The 20013-nt window shown below is 41.8% G+C and overlaps 1 protein-coding gene across 6 annotated transcripts in view; it reads left to right on the forward strand.

The window, feature by feature from the left end:
* ANKDD1B (ankyrin repeat and death domain containing 1B) overlaps window positions 1-20013 on the forward strand; it is a 42752-nt gene that overhangs the window by 944 nt on the left and 21795 nt on the right. For all 6 annotated transcript variants that reach the window (XR_015946144.1, XM_060280238.2, XM_088652991.1 and 3 more), the window contains exons 2-10: window positions 6457-6560; window positions 8427-8525; window positions 9616-9714; window positions 9810-9914; window positions 11126-11224; window positions 12305-12403; window positions 13737-13835; window positions 15493-15591; window positions 18635-18733. Coding sequence is in view for 5 of the 6 variants with exons in the window: in XM_060280238.2 (XP_060136221.1) it covers window positions 6457-6560; window positions 8427-8525; window positions 9616-9714; window positions 9810-9914; window positions 11126-11224; window positions 12305-12403; window positions 13737-13835; window positions 15493-15591; window positions 18635-18733 (902 nt within the window). In the remaining variant the exon portion in view is untranslated. The remainder of the gene's footprint in view (window positions 1-6456; window positions 6561-8426; window positions 8526-9615; window positions 9715-9809; window positions 9915-11125; window positions 11225-12304; window positions 12404-13736; window positions 13836-15492; window positions 15592-18634; window positions 18734-20013) is intronic.

Raw genomic sequence — 20013 nt, forward strand, 5'->3', positions numbered from 1 at the left:
TTTTGTCAGCAGCAGCTCGCGAGACTATAAGAGGGTTTGTTTTTAGACAGACAAAAACCGTAATTTCTACTAAGCGCCAGGAGAGGATTAGTTTTATGTTGGTAAATTCTCTCTCGGGGGCCCGTGTGTCTCTAAACAACTTACAACAGGCAGCAGCAATTCCTTCCCCGATTGCATTGTGCGCTTTTACGCATCTACGTGGTTGAACGACATAAATCAATTCCAGCTGGAGCGGGAAGGAATGGAAGCTCCTCCCTCCTTCCCATTTCAGAAATTCCCTTCTGTAGGGTATAAAAAACAGGAGTCGAATCCTGAAAAGTTTTTCAGTAACAGGGAACAGCCCTGGAACACCGGAAGAGCAGAGGAAAGGTCAGCAGATTCTGGGGTGCGTTCCCTCCACCACTTTCCGGCTGAAAATTGGTAATAATTCCTCTTTCATATAGTTCAAAGTGCTCCACTGACATTATTTCAGTAATATTTATAATAATCCTATAAGGCAGATAAATAGATATTGCAAGCAGCCAAAAAGTGGCTGGCCATTTCTGATGCCCACCCGTTACGCAGGAAGAGAGCTTTCACCAGATGGAGGCAGTTTGGCACAATCAAGCAGCCCGTTACATCATTTTCTACTGATAACCTAATTCATCTTTGGAAATTGCTAAATTATTTCCTGCAATGTTTCCCTTGTGGCAGGGAGTTCCATAGCTCACTTTTCCTCAAGCCAAAGACAGGCGGAGATTGGTTATTTGGTTGTATATTTCGCCCTTTCAACACCTACTCTGGCCCTTTCCCCTCTGAGGAGGAAGACTTTGGTCTCCTTTCCCAAACTCAATTCCTCAGCCATCTGTACTCGGCACACAAAGAGTTGCTAGCGTTGGCACACATTAAGTCCAACCAAAAGGCGCTATGGCATAGCTAAGGAGCAGGGTAGGCAACTGAGGAGGCACTGGGCAGACTATGGCACTGAGGCCCACATGAAAGGGGTCTGAGCCAGCTGTTTGAAAAACACTGAGCTAGGGTTTATCATTTTTCATAAAAAGTGAAAATGGAAACAGTGCACATATTATCTCAGCAAGAGGAACACGAAATGGATTTTCTAAAATCAAAACAGACCAATGTTTTACAAATGTGCATGTTTACTAGGGGTACTTCCATGCTGGTGTTTATTATGGGATGGGTGCTCATCATGTATGCATTTTTTTTCCAGCATCCCACATGGCATTGTAGACATAAAAACATTTCCCATTTAATCCAGATTTCCTTTTTAACATGGAAAATCTGATAAGTTTTTTTTTATTAAGTTGCCAACCTGTTGCCTATTTGTGTTATCTGAATGGCCCATTTGCAGTACAGTGGTACCTCAGTTTATGAACACAATTGGTTCTGGAAGTCTGTTCATAAACTGAAGCGTTCATAAACTGAAGCGAACTTTTCCATTGAAAGTAATGGAAAGTGGATTAATCCGTTCCAGACGGGTCCGCAGAGTACGCAACCTGAAGCGTACTTAACCCGAAGCATGGGTGTAATTGGTTCCGGAAGTCTGTTCATAAACTGAAACGAACTTTCCCATTGAAAGTAATGGAAAATGAATTAATCCGTTCCAGATGGGTCTGCGGCGTTCATAAACCGAAAATTCATAAACCGAGGTGTTCATAAACCGAGGTTCCACTGTATTAAGATGGGGTTCTGAATGTACCCTCTGAAGTCAGTGCCCTGTGGGGCTTATTCTATATTATTGTCCTGGAAGGCTTAATAATAATAATAATAATAATAATAATAATAATAATAATAAATTTTTATTTATACCCCGCCCTCCCCAGTCAAAAGCCGGGCTCAGGGCGGCTGACACCAACAGAATTACAATAAAACATAAAAACAATTAATTAAAATACAGATTAAAATACAGTATTAAAATTTAAAGTGCAGCCTCATTTCAAGTAGGCCATAAATCCAAGCCATGAGGGAGGAAAACACGGGGGTCAGGCTGAGTCTAACCCAAAGGCCAGGCGGAACAGCTCTGTCTTGCAGGCCCTGCGGAAAGATGACAAATCCCGCAGGGCCCTGGTCTTCTGGGAAAGAGTGTTCCACCAGGTTGGGGCCAGTACTGAAAAGGCCCTGGCTCTAGTAGAGGCCAATCTAGCCATCTTATGACTCGGGATCTCCAGAATATTATTATTTGTGGACCTTAAGGTCCTCCGCGGGGCATACCAGGAGAGGCGGTCCCGTAGGTACGAGGGTCCCAAGTCGCATAGGGCTTTAAAGGTCAAAACCAGCACCTTAAACCTGATCCTGTACTCCACCGGGAGCCAGTGCAGCTGGTAAAGCACTGGATGAATGTGATCCCGCGGCCGGGACCCTGTAAGGAGCCTCGCCGCGGCATTCTGCACCCGCTGGAGTTTCTGGGTCAGCTTTAAGGGCAACCCTGCGTAGAGCGAGTTACAATAGTCAAGCCTGGAGGTGATCGTCGCATGGATCACTGTGGCCAGATCGGGGCGAGAGAGGTAAGGGACCAACTGCTTGATGCGGCAGAGATGGAAAAATGCCACCTTTGCTGTGGATGCAACCTGCGCCTCCTTGAAAAGGGAGGCGTCAAAGGTTACACCCAAACTCTTGACAGAAGGCGCTGGTACCAATTGAGCCCCTGCAAAAGATGGGAGTTGGCCCCCCAACCCCATGTCGCCCCGACCTAGCCAGAGGACCTCTGTCTTCGAAGGATTTAGCTTCAGTCGGCTCCCACGTAGCCATCCAGCCACAGCTTCCAAGCACCTGGTGAGTGTGTCCGGGGCCGAGGCAGGGCAGCCGTCCATCAACAGATAGATCTGGGTGTCATCAGCATATTGATGACAACCCAGCCCAAAACTCCGGACAATCTGGGCAAGGGGGTGCATAAAGATATTAAAAAGCATTGGGGAAAGGATTGCGCCTTGCGGGACTCCACACACCAAGGGGTGCCGCGGCGACAACTCCCTCCCTAGCACCACCCTCTGTCCCCGACCTGAGATGAAGGAACGCAGCCATTGTTGGACTGTGCCCTGAATCCCCACGTCGGCAAGGCGGTGGTCTAAAAGTTCATGATCGACCATATCGAAGGCTGCTGACAGATCTAAAAGAATCAGCAGTCCCGACCCACCTCGATCCAGCTGTCTACGGAGATCATCTGTTAAGGCGACCAGAGCTGTCTCGGTCCCATGACCAGGGCGAAAGCCAGACTGAAATGGATCTACCGGTAGAGCCGATGTTTCATCCAGAAACCTACCAAGCTGTTCGGCAACCACTCTCTCAATTATCTTACCCAGGTACGGAAGATTCGAAACCGGGCGATAATTGGATAGATCTAAAGGATCTAGAGATGTTTTCTTTAAGAGTGGACGCACCACTGCCTCCTTCAACTCCTCTGGGAAAGTCCCTGTGCCCAGGGACAAGTTGATGATCTCACCCAGGGGGGCCCGTACCTCATCTGGACACGCTCTAATCAGCCAAGACGGGCACGGGTCCAGGGAGCAAGTGGTGGGCCTTCCAGCTCGGAGGAATCTGTCTACATCGGCAGGGAGTATCTGATCGAATTGGTCCAAAAAAAAGTTTCCAGCCAGAACACTTTCCTTCAAACTGCTTTGACTCCCTCTTAATCAACTCCAGTCCTCCCTGGTATTTCCTATGTTGTTGTTGTTGTTTAGTCGTTTAGTCGTGTCCGACTCTTCGTGACCCCATGGACCAGAGCACGCCAGGCACTCCTGTCTTGCACTGCCTCCCGCAGATTGGTCAAACTCATGTTCGTAGCTTCGAGAACACTGTCCAACCATCTCGTCCTCTGTCGTCCCCTTCTCCTAGTGCCCTCAATCTTTCCCAACATCAGGGTCTTTTCCAGGGAGTCTTCTCTTCTCATGAGGTGGCCAAAGTATTGGAGCCTCAGCTTCATGATCTGCCCTTCCAGTGAGCACTCAGGGCTGATTTCCTTCAGAATGGATAGGTTTGATCTTCTTGCAGTCCATGGGACTCTCAAGAGTCTCCTCCAGCACCATAATTCAAAAGCATCAATTCTTTGGCGATCAGCCTTCTTTATGGCTCAGCTCTCACTTCCATATATCACTACTGGGAAAACCATATACCTCAATCAAATAATTTAAACAATTCAGAGCAGGGGTCAGCAACCTTTTTAAGCCATCAGACCATGTGTGGGCCGGACTATATTTTGGGCGGGAAAATGAACAAATTCCTGTACCCCACAAATAACCCAGAGATGCATTTTAAATAAAAGCACACATTCTACTCATGTAAAAACATGCTGATTCCTGGACCGTCCATGGGCTGGATTGAGAAGGCAATTGGGCCGCATCCGGCCCACGGACCTTAGGTTGCCTACCCTGATTCAGAGCAATGCATATATTTTTTTCTTCCAAGGCTCCTTTAGGGCTGTATTCATTCATATCATAGAGCTGGGTGGAGACCTTATTAGGACCATTAGTCCTACATTCTGCTTGATGCAGGAAACGCTGGTGTGGAATTCAGCCATTCCTCCAAAACAAATACATCTTCATAGTAGTAAGCAAATTATACACTTTAAATTCATGGCTTTTGGAATATTGCTTCTTAGGAGCACTTTTTCTGTCCAAGCCCAGAGTACTTAATATTCACCTGCCTCTGCAGTAATTAAACCTCAAATATAAACACTTCCCATAGAAGTTTTTAAATTACCTGTGCCTGCCTATTCTTTCCTCTGGCTTACTTTTGCGAATAGGAGCCCAGGCTGAAAGCAGGGAATGTGGGCCAAAGTGCACTATCAAATTCATCATGAAAGGGAGAATGCTGAAGGACCAGTCTGTCTGGTCTATTTGCCTTTCCCCTCCTTGACCAGAATCAAGCAAACACCCCTTTTTCTTTCCTTTCATGTGTGCAATGTCAATAGAATATGAAGTGATCTCTTGCACTCTCTGCATGAATGAAGCACATCAAATAAATGTGATAAAGCAGAGCATTAAACTGGGGTCCTTGTAAAGTCACAACCACTGTTTTCTTAACAATTTGATTCTGGTTGCTGTTAGTGAGGGTGGAAATGAATGTTTTTACAGGCTAGTAACAGAAGCACTGCTGTGCTAGGAGAATCCACCTCTGTGATTGCAGTCGAGCTTTAACTCTGTCCTGTTATTGCTCTTCTAGGAGCATTTTTAAAAAAATAAAATAAAAGTGTATGTGCTATTTTGTTTTCTGTACTGTGGTCAGACTTAACAGGTCCACTCAAATATCTGGCTTTTAAAACCTCTTTTCGTTTGAATCTCCTTTTCACTTATTTATTATAGACTATTTATTATATACTAAATAATTGTTATATCTTTAATTATCACTGCATGAAATATAGGCATATAACAGTGGTATGTGGCATGAGCACTAGCATGTTGGGTTAGGACAGTGATGAGCAACCTTTTGAGCCTGGTGTGTTAAAATTCGCCAAAAAACCGAGCATAACTCGGGTGGTGTGTCACTTCGAGAAAAAAACCATAATTTTGCGGTATTTATAGTTTAAATAACAAAAATGTATAATCGTTTCCCCTTTAAAAAAAGGAAAAGGGGGAGGGAAACATTATGTAAATTTTTTTAAGGGAAAAAAATAAAGCAAAACCGAGAGGTCTTTCCCAGTGGGCATCTGGGCTCAGGCCTGTGCCGGGGCTTCCTTTTCCCTCCTCCGGCCTCCGGAGTGCCTCGAGGCTGTCCGTCAGGTTCGTGGGGTGGGGGTGGGGTCCGGCAGCTCCCTGGCTGCTGCACTGGTGGCCCCCAGTGTCTGGGTGGTGGCGGTTTTGGTGGCTCAGGAGCCCGTCCAGCAGCTTCTGCACCGCTGGTCACTTTCAGGAGCTCCACAGCTCTGTGCCAACCGCCATCTTGCCTCGCCGGAAGTCCACAAGGCCCCCAGAGATACGTCGCCTGTGGCATTCTGCCGCCGGCCGGAAGTGAGGTCTCGGCATGCAGACGCGTGTCACTGAAAATGGCTATGCGTGTCAGTGCTGACACACGTGTCATAGGTTCGCCATCACTGGGTTAGGATCAGGGAGACCTGAGTTCAAATCATCACTCCACCATTATGCTCACTAGATATCCTTGGCATCAGTCATTCTTACTTGCCTCACAGATTTATGATGATCATAATACGCTGTCTTATACCAAGTGAGACCATCAGTCCATCTAGCGTGGTATTGCCAACACTGATTGGCAGCAGCCCAAGGTTTCAGGCAGGGGTTTCTCAATGCTGCCCCTGGAAGAGATGCAGATTGAACCCAGGAACTTTTGTGTTCAAACCAAATATTTTTCCACTGAGCTATGGCCCTTCCCATTATAAAATGGGAAGAGGGGAAGAAGGACCACTGTCCACCACTCTGTGGAAAGGTGGGATAAAAACATAGCACATAAATTTAACTTTGTGATCATTTCTTTTAATATTTCAAAAGTCCCGTGCCTTTTGTTTTGCAGTGCTACCAGACGAAGAGGAATTTCAGCATGCTGCTAAAACTAATAATCTGGACACAATGGAAAGGCTGTTTAAGAAAAGAATTAATATTAATGCTGTAAATAGTGTAAGTATAATACACATTACCATCTGAACAGGGAACCTCCACAACACCATCATGTCCAAAGCCTAAAATTACCTAACTGCAACACACTGCTCTTAAAGGGAATGTTTCAAATATGTGTTTTGGGGATCACAAGCAGGAGAGTGCTATTGTCTGGTTGGACACTGTGAAAACAGAAAGTTGGACTAGATCGGCTTTTGCTTTGATCCAGTAAGGATATTCTTATTTCCTTAAACAACTTTTATTTCAAGAGACTGCAAAATGTGTATTGCCATGTTGACTACTAAGAATTCAGGCCGTGCTCAAATTCATGTCAAATTCTATGGGCCTCGCTCATTGATCAAAACATTCTGCTTACTCTATAAAAGTGATCCTGTCCAGTATATGCCACTTGGGTATTCCTAAATTTAAATGAGACATTAAGTTTTATTCTTGTCCAATTCACATGAGGGCTTATTGGATTTCTGACATCTAGATAGACTAATTTAGACTCTGATTATGCACCATGGCAATCATGAAGTCCTGAGCCACCTCAGGATGAGCGTAGCCAAGGGGCGGGCAGCTGCCCCCATCAAGTTAAACAATAGAAGCACTTAACTAACTGACCAATCACGTCGGTTCTGCCACCCCAACAAAAGTTCTGCGCCCCCCCCCCCCAACAAAGTCCTTCTCCCTCTAACAAAAATCCTGGCTATGCCCATGCATGGATGTTGAAGTCCTCCAGACCCAGCAGTCTGGGAGTCCTCAGCACCACATCTGAGACCAGAGCTCTGTCAACTCAGGCAGGGAAACCTCTGAGCAGTGAGGCAGATGGTAAACCAGCAGAATCCCTAATCTTTTCTGCAGAGTGACATTCTAAAGTGGGGGTTAATCTTTGTGATCTTGAGTATCCTTAGTCTCGAGGGGAACCCCCTAGGGGCGCGATCATAAATTAACTAGAGTAGAGAGGTAAAAAAACAGGATAGGACCATAGCTGCCAAGTTTTCCCTTTTCTCGCGAGGAAGCCTATTCAGCATAATGGAATTTCCCTTTAAAAAAGGGAGAACTTGGCAGCTATGGATAGGACACCAGCACCTTTAATACTCATGTACAACATGGAATTTGAGCATCATCCACAACTGTCTATTGCTATTTGTTTCTAATTCCTTTTTGCTTTTAACTTGTTTTTAACTTCTTCTGATTTTATTGTTTGGATTTGTGTGTATATATATATATATATATATATATATATATATATATATATATATATTGTTGTAAACTGCTGTGATACTGTTTTATGATACAGGGGAATAAAAATATTGAAAAGAAAGAGAGGAGGAGGAGGCGGGGGAGTTTGTTGTCCAAGTTGCACCAGATGAAATTCCCTCTTCTTCCATACTACTATTAAAGGTGTTGGGTTAAGAGCTCCTTGGGCTAAGAGCAATGTCCTAAACACACAATGCAATGTCAACACTTATACGGAAATGGTAGCACAGTACTTAAGAACAGTTTGCTGGTACCTCTATTCTTATCTGGGCATCTGGCAGTGGAGCCTGTGAAAACAATGTTATTTGCATATATTAATTAGTGTCCTTGTGAACAAATATTTCACATTTCCACAGACTGTTATCTACAAATATTAACCTGCTTGGCAGAGCCCATTGAGTTTATTGTACCTACTCTTTATATTTAAAGGTATCGTCATTCACATATAGTTGTGGGGAAATAATTTTCTAATGAAAATCCAAATCAAATTGTTGTTGACCGGTACTAAAGGAAAAGGAATTGAAATTTGGGATTGTCTAGATGCTGAACATTTTGCTTTTATTACTGATCAGAAGATTGAAAGCTCTTCAGTGTTATTCTGTCACTTTTATTTTCTTATTTTAGCTGAAGCGCACAGCACTCCATTTTGCTGTTGCAGGAAATCATGTATCTGCAGTAGACTTTCTCCTCCATCACAAAGCCAGAGTTGATGTAGCAGATAAGGTATGCAAAAAAAGGAAGAAGTTCTTTTTTATTGTTGACACAGACAAATAGGAATATTTTGTAGGAACACTGGCATTGCTGGGTCGTCCTTTTTTGCACACAGTATTTGAAGGGGGAAAGAGTAATTTTTTAAAATTAAAACATATTGAAATGTTAATATCTCCCTCCGAAACATCTTCCTTACAAATTAGGAATAAAAATAATTATTTAACTTTTTTGTTTCAGGTGTTCTGCATATATTGGCTAGTTTAAACATACTCAAGCAAGAAAAAAAGCACAAAATGTCAAAGTTTGCTTTATATCAGGCAAAATCAAGAGCTGTCTCAGTTTTAAATGGAAAACCTAGATGTGCAGTGAAATTACTGTACTAGTTTTTTTAAAAAAATTGTCCCACTTACATTTACACATTTTGAAAGTTGCTTTGCAAATGATGTCAATTAACATGGGAGTTAGGTCTATGTACACTAAGATTTTTGAGAGAGAGAACAAGATGGATTTGAGACAATTGCTTCTCTTACCTTTTAACCTATAATGTCTTCAGAAATAGCTATTTTTTAATAATAGGATCGGGAGAGTTAGGAAAAAAATGCACTCATTGCTACATCATTGCTATTTGATACTTGTCTGTGGTTGAATTAAGTAAGCAGACTACTGTTGGGATCAGTGAGTGCTTTTTAAGGGTAACTCTACAAATAATATATGAACTAAAAAATGGTTTGTGCAATAAAAATTGTTAAGTACTGTATTTGATTCAAATGTCACCTCACACATGAACTCCCTACATGGAGAGGCCTCCATCTCTCAGCCTCAGCTTCCTATGCCAAACAATGCTGACCTACTGTACAACTTTGTTAAAATGATTATGAAATTCTTAAAAAGAGCTACGTACACTCTGTCAAAAGAACCCACACATTGCTCCCAGCCTCACAGGTTTAAGTGGCTTTGTCTGAATTCCATAGAATTTATGAGCTAATCCCCATTTATTATGTTCGTTAACTATATAATGCTGCAAAGTATAAATTGAAAAGAGCAGTTTGGAATTGCATTGTGACTTAACTGCATTTTAATTGTTCTTTTTTAAAACTTGGAGCATGGACTTACTGCAATTCATCTTGCTGCGTGGTCTGGAAATCTGGACATAATGCTGATGTTGATTAAAGCAGGCGCTGATCAAAAAGCTAAGAACAAGGTTTGTTACTGGTGGATGTAAAACAACATTAAGATTTTTTCACAACAGAAGAATGTTTTATTCCATTTTACTAATCTGTTCTGTCTTTTCCTTAGGAGGGAATGAATGTCCTGCACTTTGCAGCCCAGAACAATAATGTTAGAATAGTGGATTATTTTATCCAAGATCTCCACTTGATGGATCTTAATAAGCCTGATGAGGTATCATGCATATACTATACGATGGGTTATTTGCCAGTGGATATTTCTGGATAGCATTAGTAAATTTTGTGAATATTTTTTTTTGTAAACATCTAGGATAACAATGCATATAGTCACAGTAAAATTTCATTTGTGGTGCTTGTCACAGGGCTGCCTTCAGATGTCTTCTAAAAGTTATGTAGTTCTTTATCTCCTTGGAATCTGAAGGGAGGGTGTTCCACAGGGAGGGCGCCACTACTGAGGGCGCCACTACGGGCACTGTATCATATTCTATAGCAATTATGGGCTTCTGGTAATCACTATTTAAAGTTCTCTGCCTGGTTCCTTGTAGCTTCGCTTCTTCTAGGACCTCAGTGTCTGGGCTTAATAATGGGGATGGAGATGCTCCTTCAGGTATACTGGGCCAAGGCTGCTCTTTTTATCTTTTTCTCCTAACACCATGATGATGTTGCCCATCTTCTTAAGTCTCCCTACGGGCACTGTATCATATTCTATAGCAATTATGGGCTTCTGGTAATCACTATTTAAAGTTCTCTTCCTTTACCTCTTTGCCTATGGTGAGGTGGTGAATCTGTGGCCCTTTAGATGTTGTTTGAATACAACTCCCTTCATCCCTGACCATTCTCCAAAGGTGAGGACCAACAATATCTGGAGGATCACAGGTTCCCAACTCATTATAGGTTTTCTAGAGAGAGACTACATCATTTATACATTAGGTTTCCACATCATATCTATCCATGATAGCAGTTGTCCAGTTTCTCCTCTGTTGTTTCTGGTACAGTGGTACCTCAGATTACAAACACCTTAGGTTACAAACACTTTGGGTTACAGACTCCGCTAACCCAGAAGTAGTACCTTGGGTTAAGAACTTTACCTCAGGATGAGAACAGAAATTGCGTGCTGGCGGCACAGAGGGAGGCCCCATTAGCTAAAGTGGTACCTCAGGTTAAGAACGGTTTCAGGTTAAGAACGGACCTCCAGAACAAATTAAGTTCGTAACCAGAGGTACCACTGTACTGACAGGTTTTGGAGCGGTGGAGCTAGGACCCAAGTATTTGGCAGTTATATATCATTAATTGTATAGGTGTTTGCAGCCACATATATAGGAGTGTGCATTTGTAAGGGCACTGTAATACTTGACAAAATTTCTCCAAGAGCTTTTTACTTCCACACTGACATCTTAATTATTTACTGTTTCTACTGTTTCCTAGAAAGGTAGGAAGCCATTCCTTCTTGGAGCTGAAATGGGCCATGTAGAAATGACGAACGAGTTGATTTCCCTTAACTTATCTACCTCAGAAAAGGACAATGTAAGTTTATCACAAGAATTCAAATAAATACTTATTGCCTTTGGGTATTTTGCAATAAGTGGCATTTCCAACTAAAAGCTGTACTTTCTTACCCATGTTAAACACTGTATTAAAACACTGTGAGTTCTGGCAATAAAAAGGGGGAGAGGATAGATTGAACAGTGCTTAATTTTACTTTGCCATTTAATATACCATGCTGCTACATTTATGCATCTATTTAGAATATTTGTATGCCACTGTTCCTTTTTACAATTTTCACACCAAACTTAAGTTTATTAGTAGCCGCGCTTATGTAAGAAAACATTGTATCTGTATCAACTTAGTTCTAAATTATCCTGCTCAGAATTAGTGCTTCATTTTGATAAGCACTGGACCATTAACATGATTAGTATTTTGTATATTATAGTACACAAAACTAATGTTGGTTAAAATATGTGTTTTTACCCTTTTTCCAACTTTGGTAGGGCGGGGGATATACATATGGTAGATTGGCGTCTGCTGGTAGATCTCTAGCTGATTTGCAGTACAACAGCAGGGGTTTCTAACTTCCAATTGTTTAACAAGAGCAACAGCAAAACAACAATTACTGTATAAATTGGACTGCTGAAATGAATAAATCTAACCAGGAGTGGACTCTTGTGTGGAAGCTCAGTTCACTTCTAGTACTGAAAACGAATTCCTATTCTTGGAATATGGAGCACCATGTTCTGTAACACAAACAGTATTTTTTTTTCCACCTGGATTTTTTTAAATAAAAGAAAATACATCTAACTAGCTTGGATTCTGCCTACCCCAGTCAGCTAGGGCATTTTATTCTTGCTTCACACTCTTCCTTCCATGATCCCTAATTCTTTCCATTCCATTAGAGACACAGGAATAGATAAAAGGAGGGTGGGAAAATTAAGATTTAATTTTATAACCTGCACTCAAAATGCTATGTTCTATTCCAGATTGCATAGTGCCCATATAGACTTGTGATCAGTGCTCTAGAGTTTCTATTTACTCCAAGGATATCTGCTTTAAGTGGTGATAATGAATATTATACGTGTATAATTTATTTATGTATGTGTTATTTTACAGGAAGGAAACACTGCATTGCACCTGGCTGCTAAAAATGGTCACAGTGAGGTGGTAGAAGTTCTTCTTCAAGAGTGGAAAGAAATAGATGAGTTAAATCAGGTAAACATAAAGATGTAAAAAGAAGTCACGTTGCCACAATTTGTAAGATTTGTTCATTGGAGGCACAGGTTGATTCTGTATCCAGCGCAGCTGTCTACTAGCTCCATCTGGTACGCAGGCTGAGACCCTACCTGCCCACAGACTGTCTCGCCAGAGTGGTGCATGCTCTAGTTATCTCCCGCTTGGACTACTGCAATGCGCTCTACGTGGGGCTACCTTTGAAGGTGACACGGAAACTACAACTAATCCAGAATGTGGCCACTAGACTGGTGACTGGGAGTGGCCGCCGGGACCATATAACACCGATCCTGAGAGGTCTGCATTGGCTCCCAGTACATTTTCGATCAAAATTCAAAGTGTTGGTGCTGACCTTTAAAGCCCTAAACAGCCTCGGTCCAGTGTACCTGAAGGAGGGTCTCCACCCCCATCGTTCAGCCCGGACACTGAGGTCCAGTGCTGAGGGCTTTCTGGCGGTTCCCTCATTGCGAGAAGTGACGTTACAGGGAACGAAACAGAGGGTCTTCTCAGTAGTGGTGCCCTCCCTGTGGAATGCCTTCCCATCAGATGTCAGGGAAATAAGCAGCTATCCTATTTTTAAAAGACATCTGAAGGCAGCCCTGTTTAGGGAAGTTTTTAATATTTAATGCTGTATTGTTTGTAACACTCGATTGGGAGCCGCCCAGAGTGGCTGGGGAGACTCAGCCAGATGGGCGGGGTATAAATAATAAATTGGTATTAGTATTAGTATCTATACACACATTTATGTCAACCTGTAACATCTTTCATGTATGTTAATGGAAGTAAAATAAATAAAATAGAAAAAATCCTTCCAGTAGCACCTTAAAGGTAAAGGACCCCTGACCATTAGGTCCAGTCACGGACGACTCTGGGGTTGTGGTGCTCATCTCGCTTTACTGGCCGAGGGAGCTGGTGTACAGCTTCCAGGTCATGTGGCCAGCATGACTATAAGTTTGTCATTGCTATGAGCTTTCGTGTGCATGCACACTTCTTCAGAGAATGGAAGTATCACTTTGGGGATCTTACCTAGAGACAATTATGCGCTGCAGAGGTTTTTACCTAAAAATAATAGCCTTATTTTCCTTACTTGGAGAAATTTGCCTGGAAGCCAGGTGAACACCACTGCCCACCATGCCATCTGTTTCTGGTGTCTAATTTGGTTTTACTCTGGGCGGTGAGCATGGTGCCATTTGCAAAGGAACTGGAGGAAACCACTGTGGCTCAAATCAAGCATTTTTTCCTCAGCCATGTCTGAGATTGAACCATTGCATTGTTTATGATACAAGTGCAAACCTTTTGTATTGTTTCGTTATAGAATGGTGAAACCCCGTTTTACCTAGCTGTGGAAGGAGGCCACGAAGGGTGTGCCGATCTGTTATTGGAAGCTGGAAGTGACATCAATATTTCCAATAAAGTATGTTGATATTCTTAGGCTGCTATCCTATATCATCAATCTTAGAGTAAGCCTCACCAAATACAATGAGACTTTTAAAATATATAAACAGATTGCTTAAATAATCTTATAACTGAAGAAACTCTAGTCTTTTTAATCTCTCTTCTTGTGGAAGCTCAAGAAAACATGCTGGGCTTTCTTTTGGCAGAAACAGAAAGGAAACTCCCACCCCCACCCCCCTAGTCTAGTAAGATTTAAAAAGCATGTAAGCTGGAATGCCCAGTTATTTGCTAATGGTGTCTCTTAGTTATAAGCATTCACATTCTAATCGGAAATCAGTGGTGTGGAATAGCTGCCAAGGGGAGAAGCAATGGCTGTCATTCTTGAAAACAAGATTTTTCTGCTTTCCATGTTATACAGCATAATCCTATGCATGTTCATGCTTCTTCATTCAAGCCAGATGCACACGGTGAGGAGAAAGAAGGGAGCCTGTGAGCATTTGTCTTATTCTTGGTCCATGGTTTCTTGAGCCAAGCTTGTGATACCTTAACATAGCTGCCGAGTTATCCCTTTTTTAAGGGATTTTCCCTTATGCTGAATAGGCTTCCTCGCGAGAAAAGGGAAAACTTGGCAGCTATGCCTTAACTGGACCATAGCGAACCACAGGCCAAATCCCTTCCACCACCTTATTCAAAATAGACACCCAGAAGTCTATGGTTGCCAAACTCAATAGAGGGCAGGACTTCTGTGCCTTTAATTGCCCTGCTCTCTTTTGAGTCTTGAAACCTTAAAGAGAAACCAGCAGACCCTTTGTTTAATTTCCAAGCAAAGGGTCTGCTGGTTTCTCTTTAAGGTTCCCAGACTCAAAAGAGAGCAGGGCAATTAAAGGCACAGAAGTCCTGTCCACTATTGAGTCTGGCAACCCTACAGAAGTCTACATTCTACCAATTAGCCTTTTGTTATAAGAAAGTGGTGTGGGCTTCGTGAAGTATTACATCATGTTAATATGGTGAGGCATTTGTAGGAAGTAGCCACAACAGGAAATAATATTACGGTATGTCAGACCATTAAAAAGTTAAAAAGAGCCACTGGTAAATCAAACAAAAGGCCCATGAACTCCAGCATCCTTTTGTCACAGTGGCCAATCAGATGCCTGTGGGAAGCCTATAAGCACGACCAGAGTACATTCTCCTTACTTGTGATTCCCAGCAGGGCCGTCTTAAGTATCCCTGGCGCCCTGGCACCGTGGTGCGGCAGATCCCTCCGGCGCCCCCCCCACCGTTTCCCAGTGCGGTGGGCGGGCAGGCTCAGCACGGCTGCCAGGCCACTGCTACACGGCGGGGCGGGCTCAGCACGCAGCGTGGCTGCCAGGCGCTGCTGTGGGGCGGGCGGGCTTAGCGTGCAGCGTGGCTGCCGAGCACGGGAGGGCGCCCTGGTGCCCTGCGCCACCCAGCCTGGCTGTAGGGCCGGCCCTGATTCCCAGCAACTAGTCTTCAGAGGCTTCCTTCCTCTGCCAGTGGAGGTAGAGCTTTGTGGATTGTAGCCAGAGAACATGTTCTCTGAATGGTGGCAAATTGGTTTCCTTAATCATTTCACCTGCTTCTTGAAAAATCTTCAAAGAACATTATTTTTTAAATTACTTTGAAATAGAAACTGCTCTCCATTGTCTTTCCTTTAGCACAATACCAGTGCATTGCAAATAGCAACCCAGAATGGACATACAGCTTTGGTCACATTTCTTATCAATAAAAATATAGACCTGGGAGTGCATCCTCAGGTGAGTACCTAAAAAAATAATCAGGTTATGCCCTTTATTTTGCAGGCACCTCTTGATATTCATTGACAAGATTCTCTGAAAGTAGTGGTAGCTAGCTATGTCTGAGCCAGGATACAAAACAATGAGAGCCCATACCATAGCCAGTATAGATAAAGTCTAGTGCACGTTAAAGACTTACAAGCTTGCTTTGGCACAAACCTTTGTGTGTTAGAAGTCTACTTCATCCAATGATTGAGTGTTATCCCGAGCTACAGGATATTCTGAGTTAACCCTAACTTCATCCTCATGTGTGGTGGTGGTGCATTTTAAATAATAAGGTCATGAAATGAAATGCAGAAAGTCCAGGAAGTGACGATTACGTTATTGATAGTTTATTTTTTTCTCCTGAAAATTGTATAAATAACGAGAACCAGCCAATTAAAGTTAAAATGTCTTAAGGCAGCTCTGTTGGTTTCAGTGGGAATGAGTTTAGCATGTTCTTTCATGGGAATCGGTGAAAATTAAATGTGTCAGGATTGTGTCTAATAGCATTGACATTTTTTTAAATAAAAAAAATTGGAACACATACATTTTCAAATGAAATACCTACGCAGTTCATGGTGCCCTGGTACAGAGCTTCCTGCAGGAGAGTGATACTGTTACGCAAAGGACTGTATGTTCCTGTCCTGTTGTTACAGCCAGTTGTATATGTACGATCAACACGTTTACTACCAATGAAAGAGAAATATGTTTGTATTCCAACACATTTGGAGCAGAGATTATATACAAAGTCATCAGCATTAGATTCAACTCTGCTAGAGTTATTGTGGTTAAACACTTAGTTCTTGCTGGTATCATCTGAGAAACATATTTTGTTTGTTATTAAAAGCTTTTCGTCACATTTAAAAATATTGGCTAGCCCCGATGTACAATTTTATTTACTTAATTTCCCACCAGCTGTTAATGGTAGATAAAATTCATCCAGGTTTCATTCCTAGAGGGAATATGTTGAGACTGAATCTAAAATTGTAGTACTGTATATATCACTGACATGAAAACATATTTTTTATTAAATTGGGGAAGGGCTCAGGAGTGTGTTAAAACTTGGAAACTTTAGTGAAAAAACTGAGAAGATAACTTAGTTTATGTAGCTAATTAACATTTTACCTAATTTATTCCCTCCCCCCCCCCAAAGTTTTAGGCTACATGAAAATGTATATATTTTGCTGATAGATTATTGTAAATGTAAATATTATTACATTTGTATCCTGCCCTTTATCATATTTGCATCCTTAGCAGGGTGTTTATCTTATTGTATTGTCAGAGGACAGACCAAGTAATTATTATTATTATTATTATTATTATTATTATTATTATTATTATTATTATTATTATTATTAATACCCCGTCCATCTGGCTGGGTTTCCCCAGCCACTCTGGGCGGCTTCCAACAGAAAAATAAAACACAGTAATCTATTAAACATTAAAAGCCTCCCTGAACAGGGCTGCCTTCAGATGTCTTCTAAAAGTCTGGTAGTTGTTTTCCTCTTTGACATCTGTTGGGAGGGCGTAAAAAAGGAACATTTCAAATCCTGCTTTAAGTATATATATGAAGTATATATATGTATGAATGTATGAATGTACGTACTAGGGGCTGCACTCCTGCTTGCTTCTCTCATATTTTGCAGCTCCTCTTGGATGACGCACCTCATGATCACATTCACCCCCTTTTTCCTATCTCTTTCTTCCTTTTTCCAACTCCCCATTACACCTATTTTCATGCATCCTCCTCCCTCCTGTTCTAATTCTGCAAATGCATTTGCACACAACCCCCATGCTGGTATATGTTACTGTGTTTTTTAGGTCAATAGAATCTTAAGAGCAAGCCTGTCGGCCTGTTCAGCTAGAGACTTGAGTTGATGGATGTTGGAGCTTCTTGTTGATTAACAATACATAATACCAGGAATTAAATACATTGTGTGAAAGTACTATGGAATATTTGAGGGCTCTGCAACCTTTAACTCTTTCCCTAAGCTGAGAAAAAAGAAGGCAGCCAAGGAAAAAAAGGAGAAGATTGAGTACAGCAAGAAGGGAGGTACAGTGAGAGAAAAACAGTGGTTTAAAACAATGGCAGAAGTTTAAGTAGAGCAAGCGGTTCAGACCCCATGATAAAAAATATATGTGATATTAATATATATTTTTATTTTGCCCCAACATGCATCACTTTATATTGGGTTACATTAAATTGCATTTGCCATTTTACTGCCCCTTCACTCCTTTTGGAGTTTTTGTTTGAGCAATTTAATACCCTCAGCAAACTTGGCTACCTCACTGCTCATCCATAAGTCTAGATTTTCTATGAACAAGTTAAAAAGCACAGGTTCCTTTATTGATCCTTGGAGGACTCTAAACTCTACATCCCTCCTGCTACTTACTGTACTTTTCCATGTATAAGATGAGGTTGTTCCCCCCTGTTAAAATAATGTTAAAAAATGGGTACATGGGTAGACCCCCTCCCAAAAAAGCTTGCCAATCCTCCCCTCAAAAGCTCAACAACTCTGGGCAATCCCCCCCCCCAATTTTCTTAATTTTGAGTCCCCTAAAAATGGGGGCATCTTATACACCAGGGCGTGTTATACACAGACAAGTACGGTAATCAGTTCCTGATCCGCAAGAGGACCTCTCTCCACAGCTTATTCTATGAGCTGCTAAGCTTACTTAGGAATCTTTGGCGAGGTATTTTGTCAAAAGCTCTTTGAAAGAACCAATTGGCCAGCCACTATTTAAAAACCCTTTAAGTAAAAACACTTAAAGCAGGATTTGAAGAGTTCAGGTTTTAATTGGGCCTTCCTTTTGACATACATATAAGTAACACCTTTTTTATTGCCAGCACACTTGGCAAACATAATTCTCTTGGCAGAAATAATTTGGCTTCCTTCTACTCAAAGGATTATTTTTTTCCTGAAGTGTGGGCACATGGTCAAGCAATATCTCTTCTGAAGAAGAATACTTGGGTTTGACATTTTTATCATGTTGTTGTAACAAACTTTTCCTCTCTCTGCAGCAAAAGAGTCCTCCACTCCATTTGGCTATCTTAAAAAATAACCTACCTGTGGTAAATAGTTTAATAGAAGCTAACCATGATATAAACTCGCTCGATCAGGTGAGAACTTGTGCTTATAAGATGAAATCTTGTATTTTCTTACCTGCATTACATTCTTATCTTTGTAATAAGATGTGGAAGTTATCAGTTGGCTTGATACATGCCAAGTGACTACTCTGTATAGTTACTACTTTGATAATGTCAAAGGATGCACTTAGATTCTGTATTCTCACCACATTTGCCTTTGCCCCCCATTAAATATTTGAGGAAGTCGTTCTCCCTCCCCCTCCCCATGTTGATGGGCATTGTCATTCATATAGTGTTCATGCACTTTGTCCTGAGATCAATTGCAGCGGTTCTCAACCTGTGGGTCCCCAGATGTTGTTGAACTACAACTCCCACCATCCCTCAACTCCTATCATCCCTGAGCTCTGGCCTTGCTAGCTAGGGGCGATGGGAGTTGTAATTCAACAACATCTGGGGACCCACAGGTTGAGAAAGGCTGATATGGTTTGTGAGGTGGGGCTTACCTGCCCCCCCCAATATTTTATTCAAGTTGGAAGAGGGAGGGAGCGAAGGAAGGGGTGAGAGAGAGGAAGTGAGAGGGAAGCAGCCCTCTCCGCTTTCACGGAAGCAGCCAGAGAGCCGGTTTCCCACTGTGTGCGGCACTGGCTCTGGCTCTGGCTTTGGCCTTCGCTCTATAGGACGCACGGACTTTCCCCCTTCCTTTTTGGGATGGAAAAAATGTGTCTTATGGAGCGAAAAATACGGTATTTTAGACATATTCCTAAAATAAATAAAAATATCCACTGGATCATTGGTGTGGGGAAGATGTTCTTGCAAGAACCCAAAGAGATTAGAACTTTTGAGTAGACCACGCGTAGGATTGCATTATAAAATGACTAATGGAGTAACTTTGGGGGAATCCAATTTACATCATATAAAACTAATATTCAGGCAAGGCCTCTTTGCTTTGAGGAATTCAGTACACATTTAAAGACAAATATATCCGATTTGCACTTTCTGAAACAACATGGGAACCAAAACAGAGCCACACTTTGAAATTTGCACTTAACTGAATGTTGCAGTGCAGTTCTCCAAACAAACTATGTTTACAAGAATGCAAAAACATATGAGGGGAAAGTGTGCATAAAAACAAAGATATCAGTGAAAATTAACATACAAAAATCCATTCTATTGGAACGAATTGCTTGCAAAAATGTATACATTAGTCAAAATCTTATTCGTAGATTTTTAATTTTAAAATTGAATTTTAACATTGTATTATTCTGTTGTTTTAACTGAATTGTTTCTTTTATATTTGTGTTGATATTATTTGT

This window comes from Zootoca vivipara, chromosome 10, assembly GCF_965207765.1.
Source record: "Zootoca vivipara chromosome 10, rZooViv2.hap1.1, whole genome shotgun sequence".
Taxonomy (NCBI): Eukaryota; Metazoa; Chordata; class Lepidosauria; order Squamata; family Lacertidae; genus Zootoca; species Zootoca vivipara.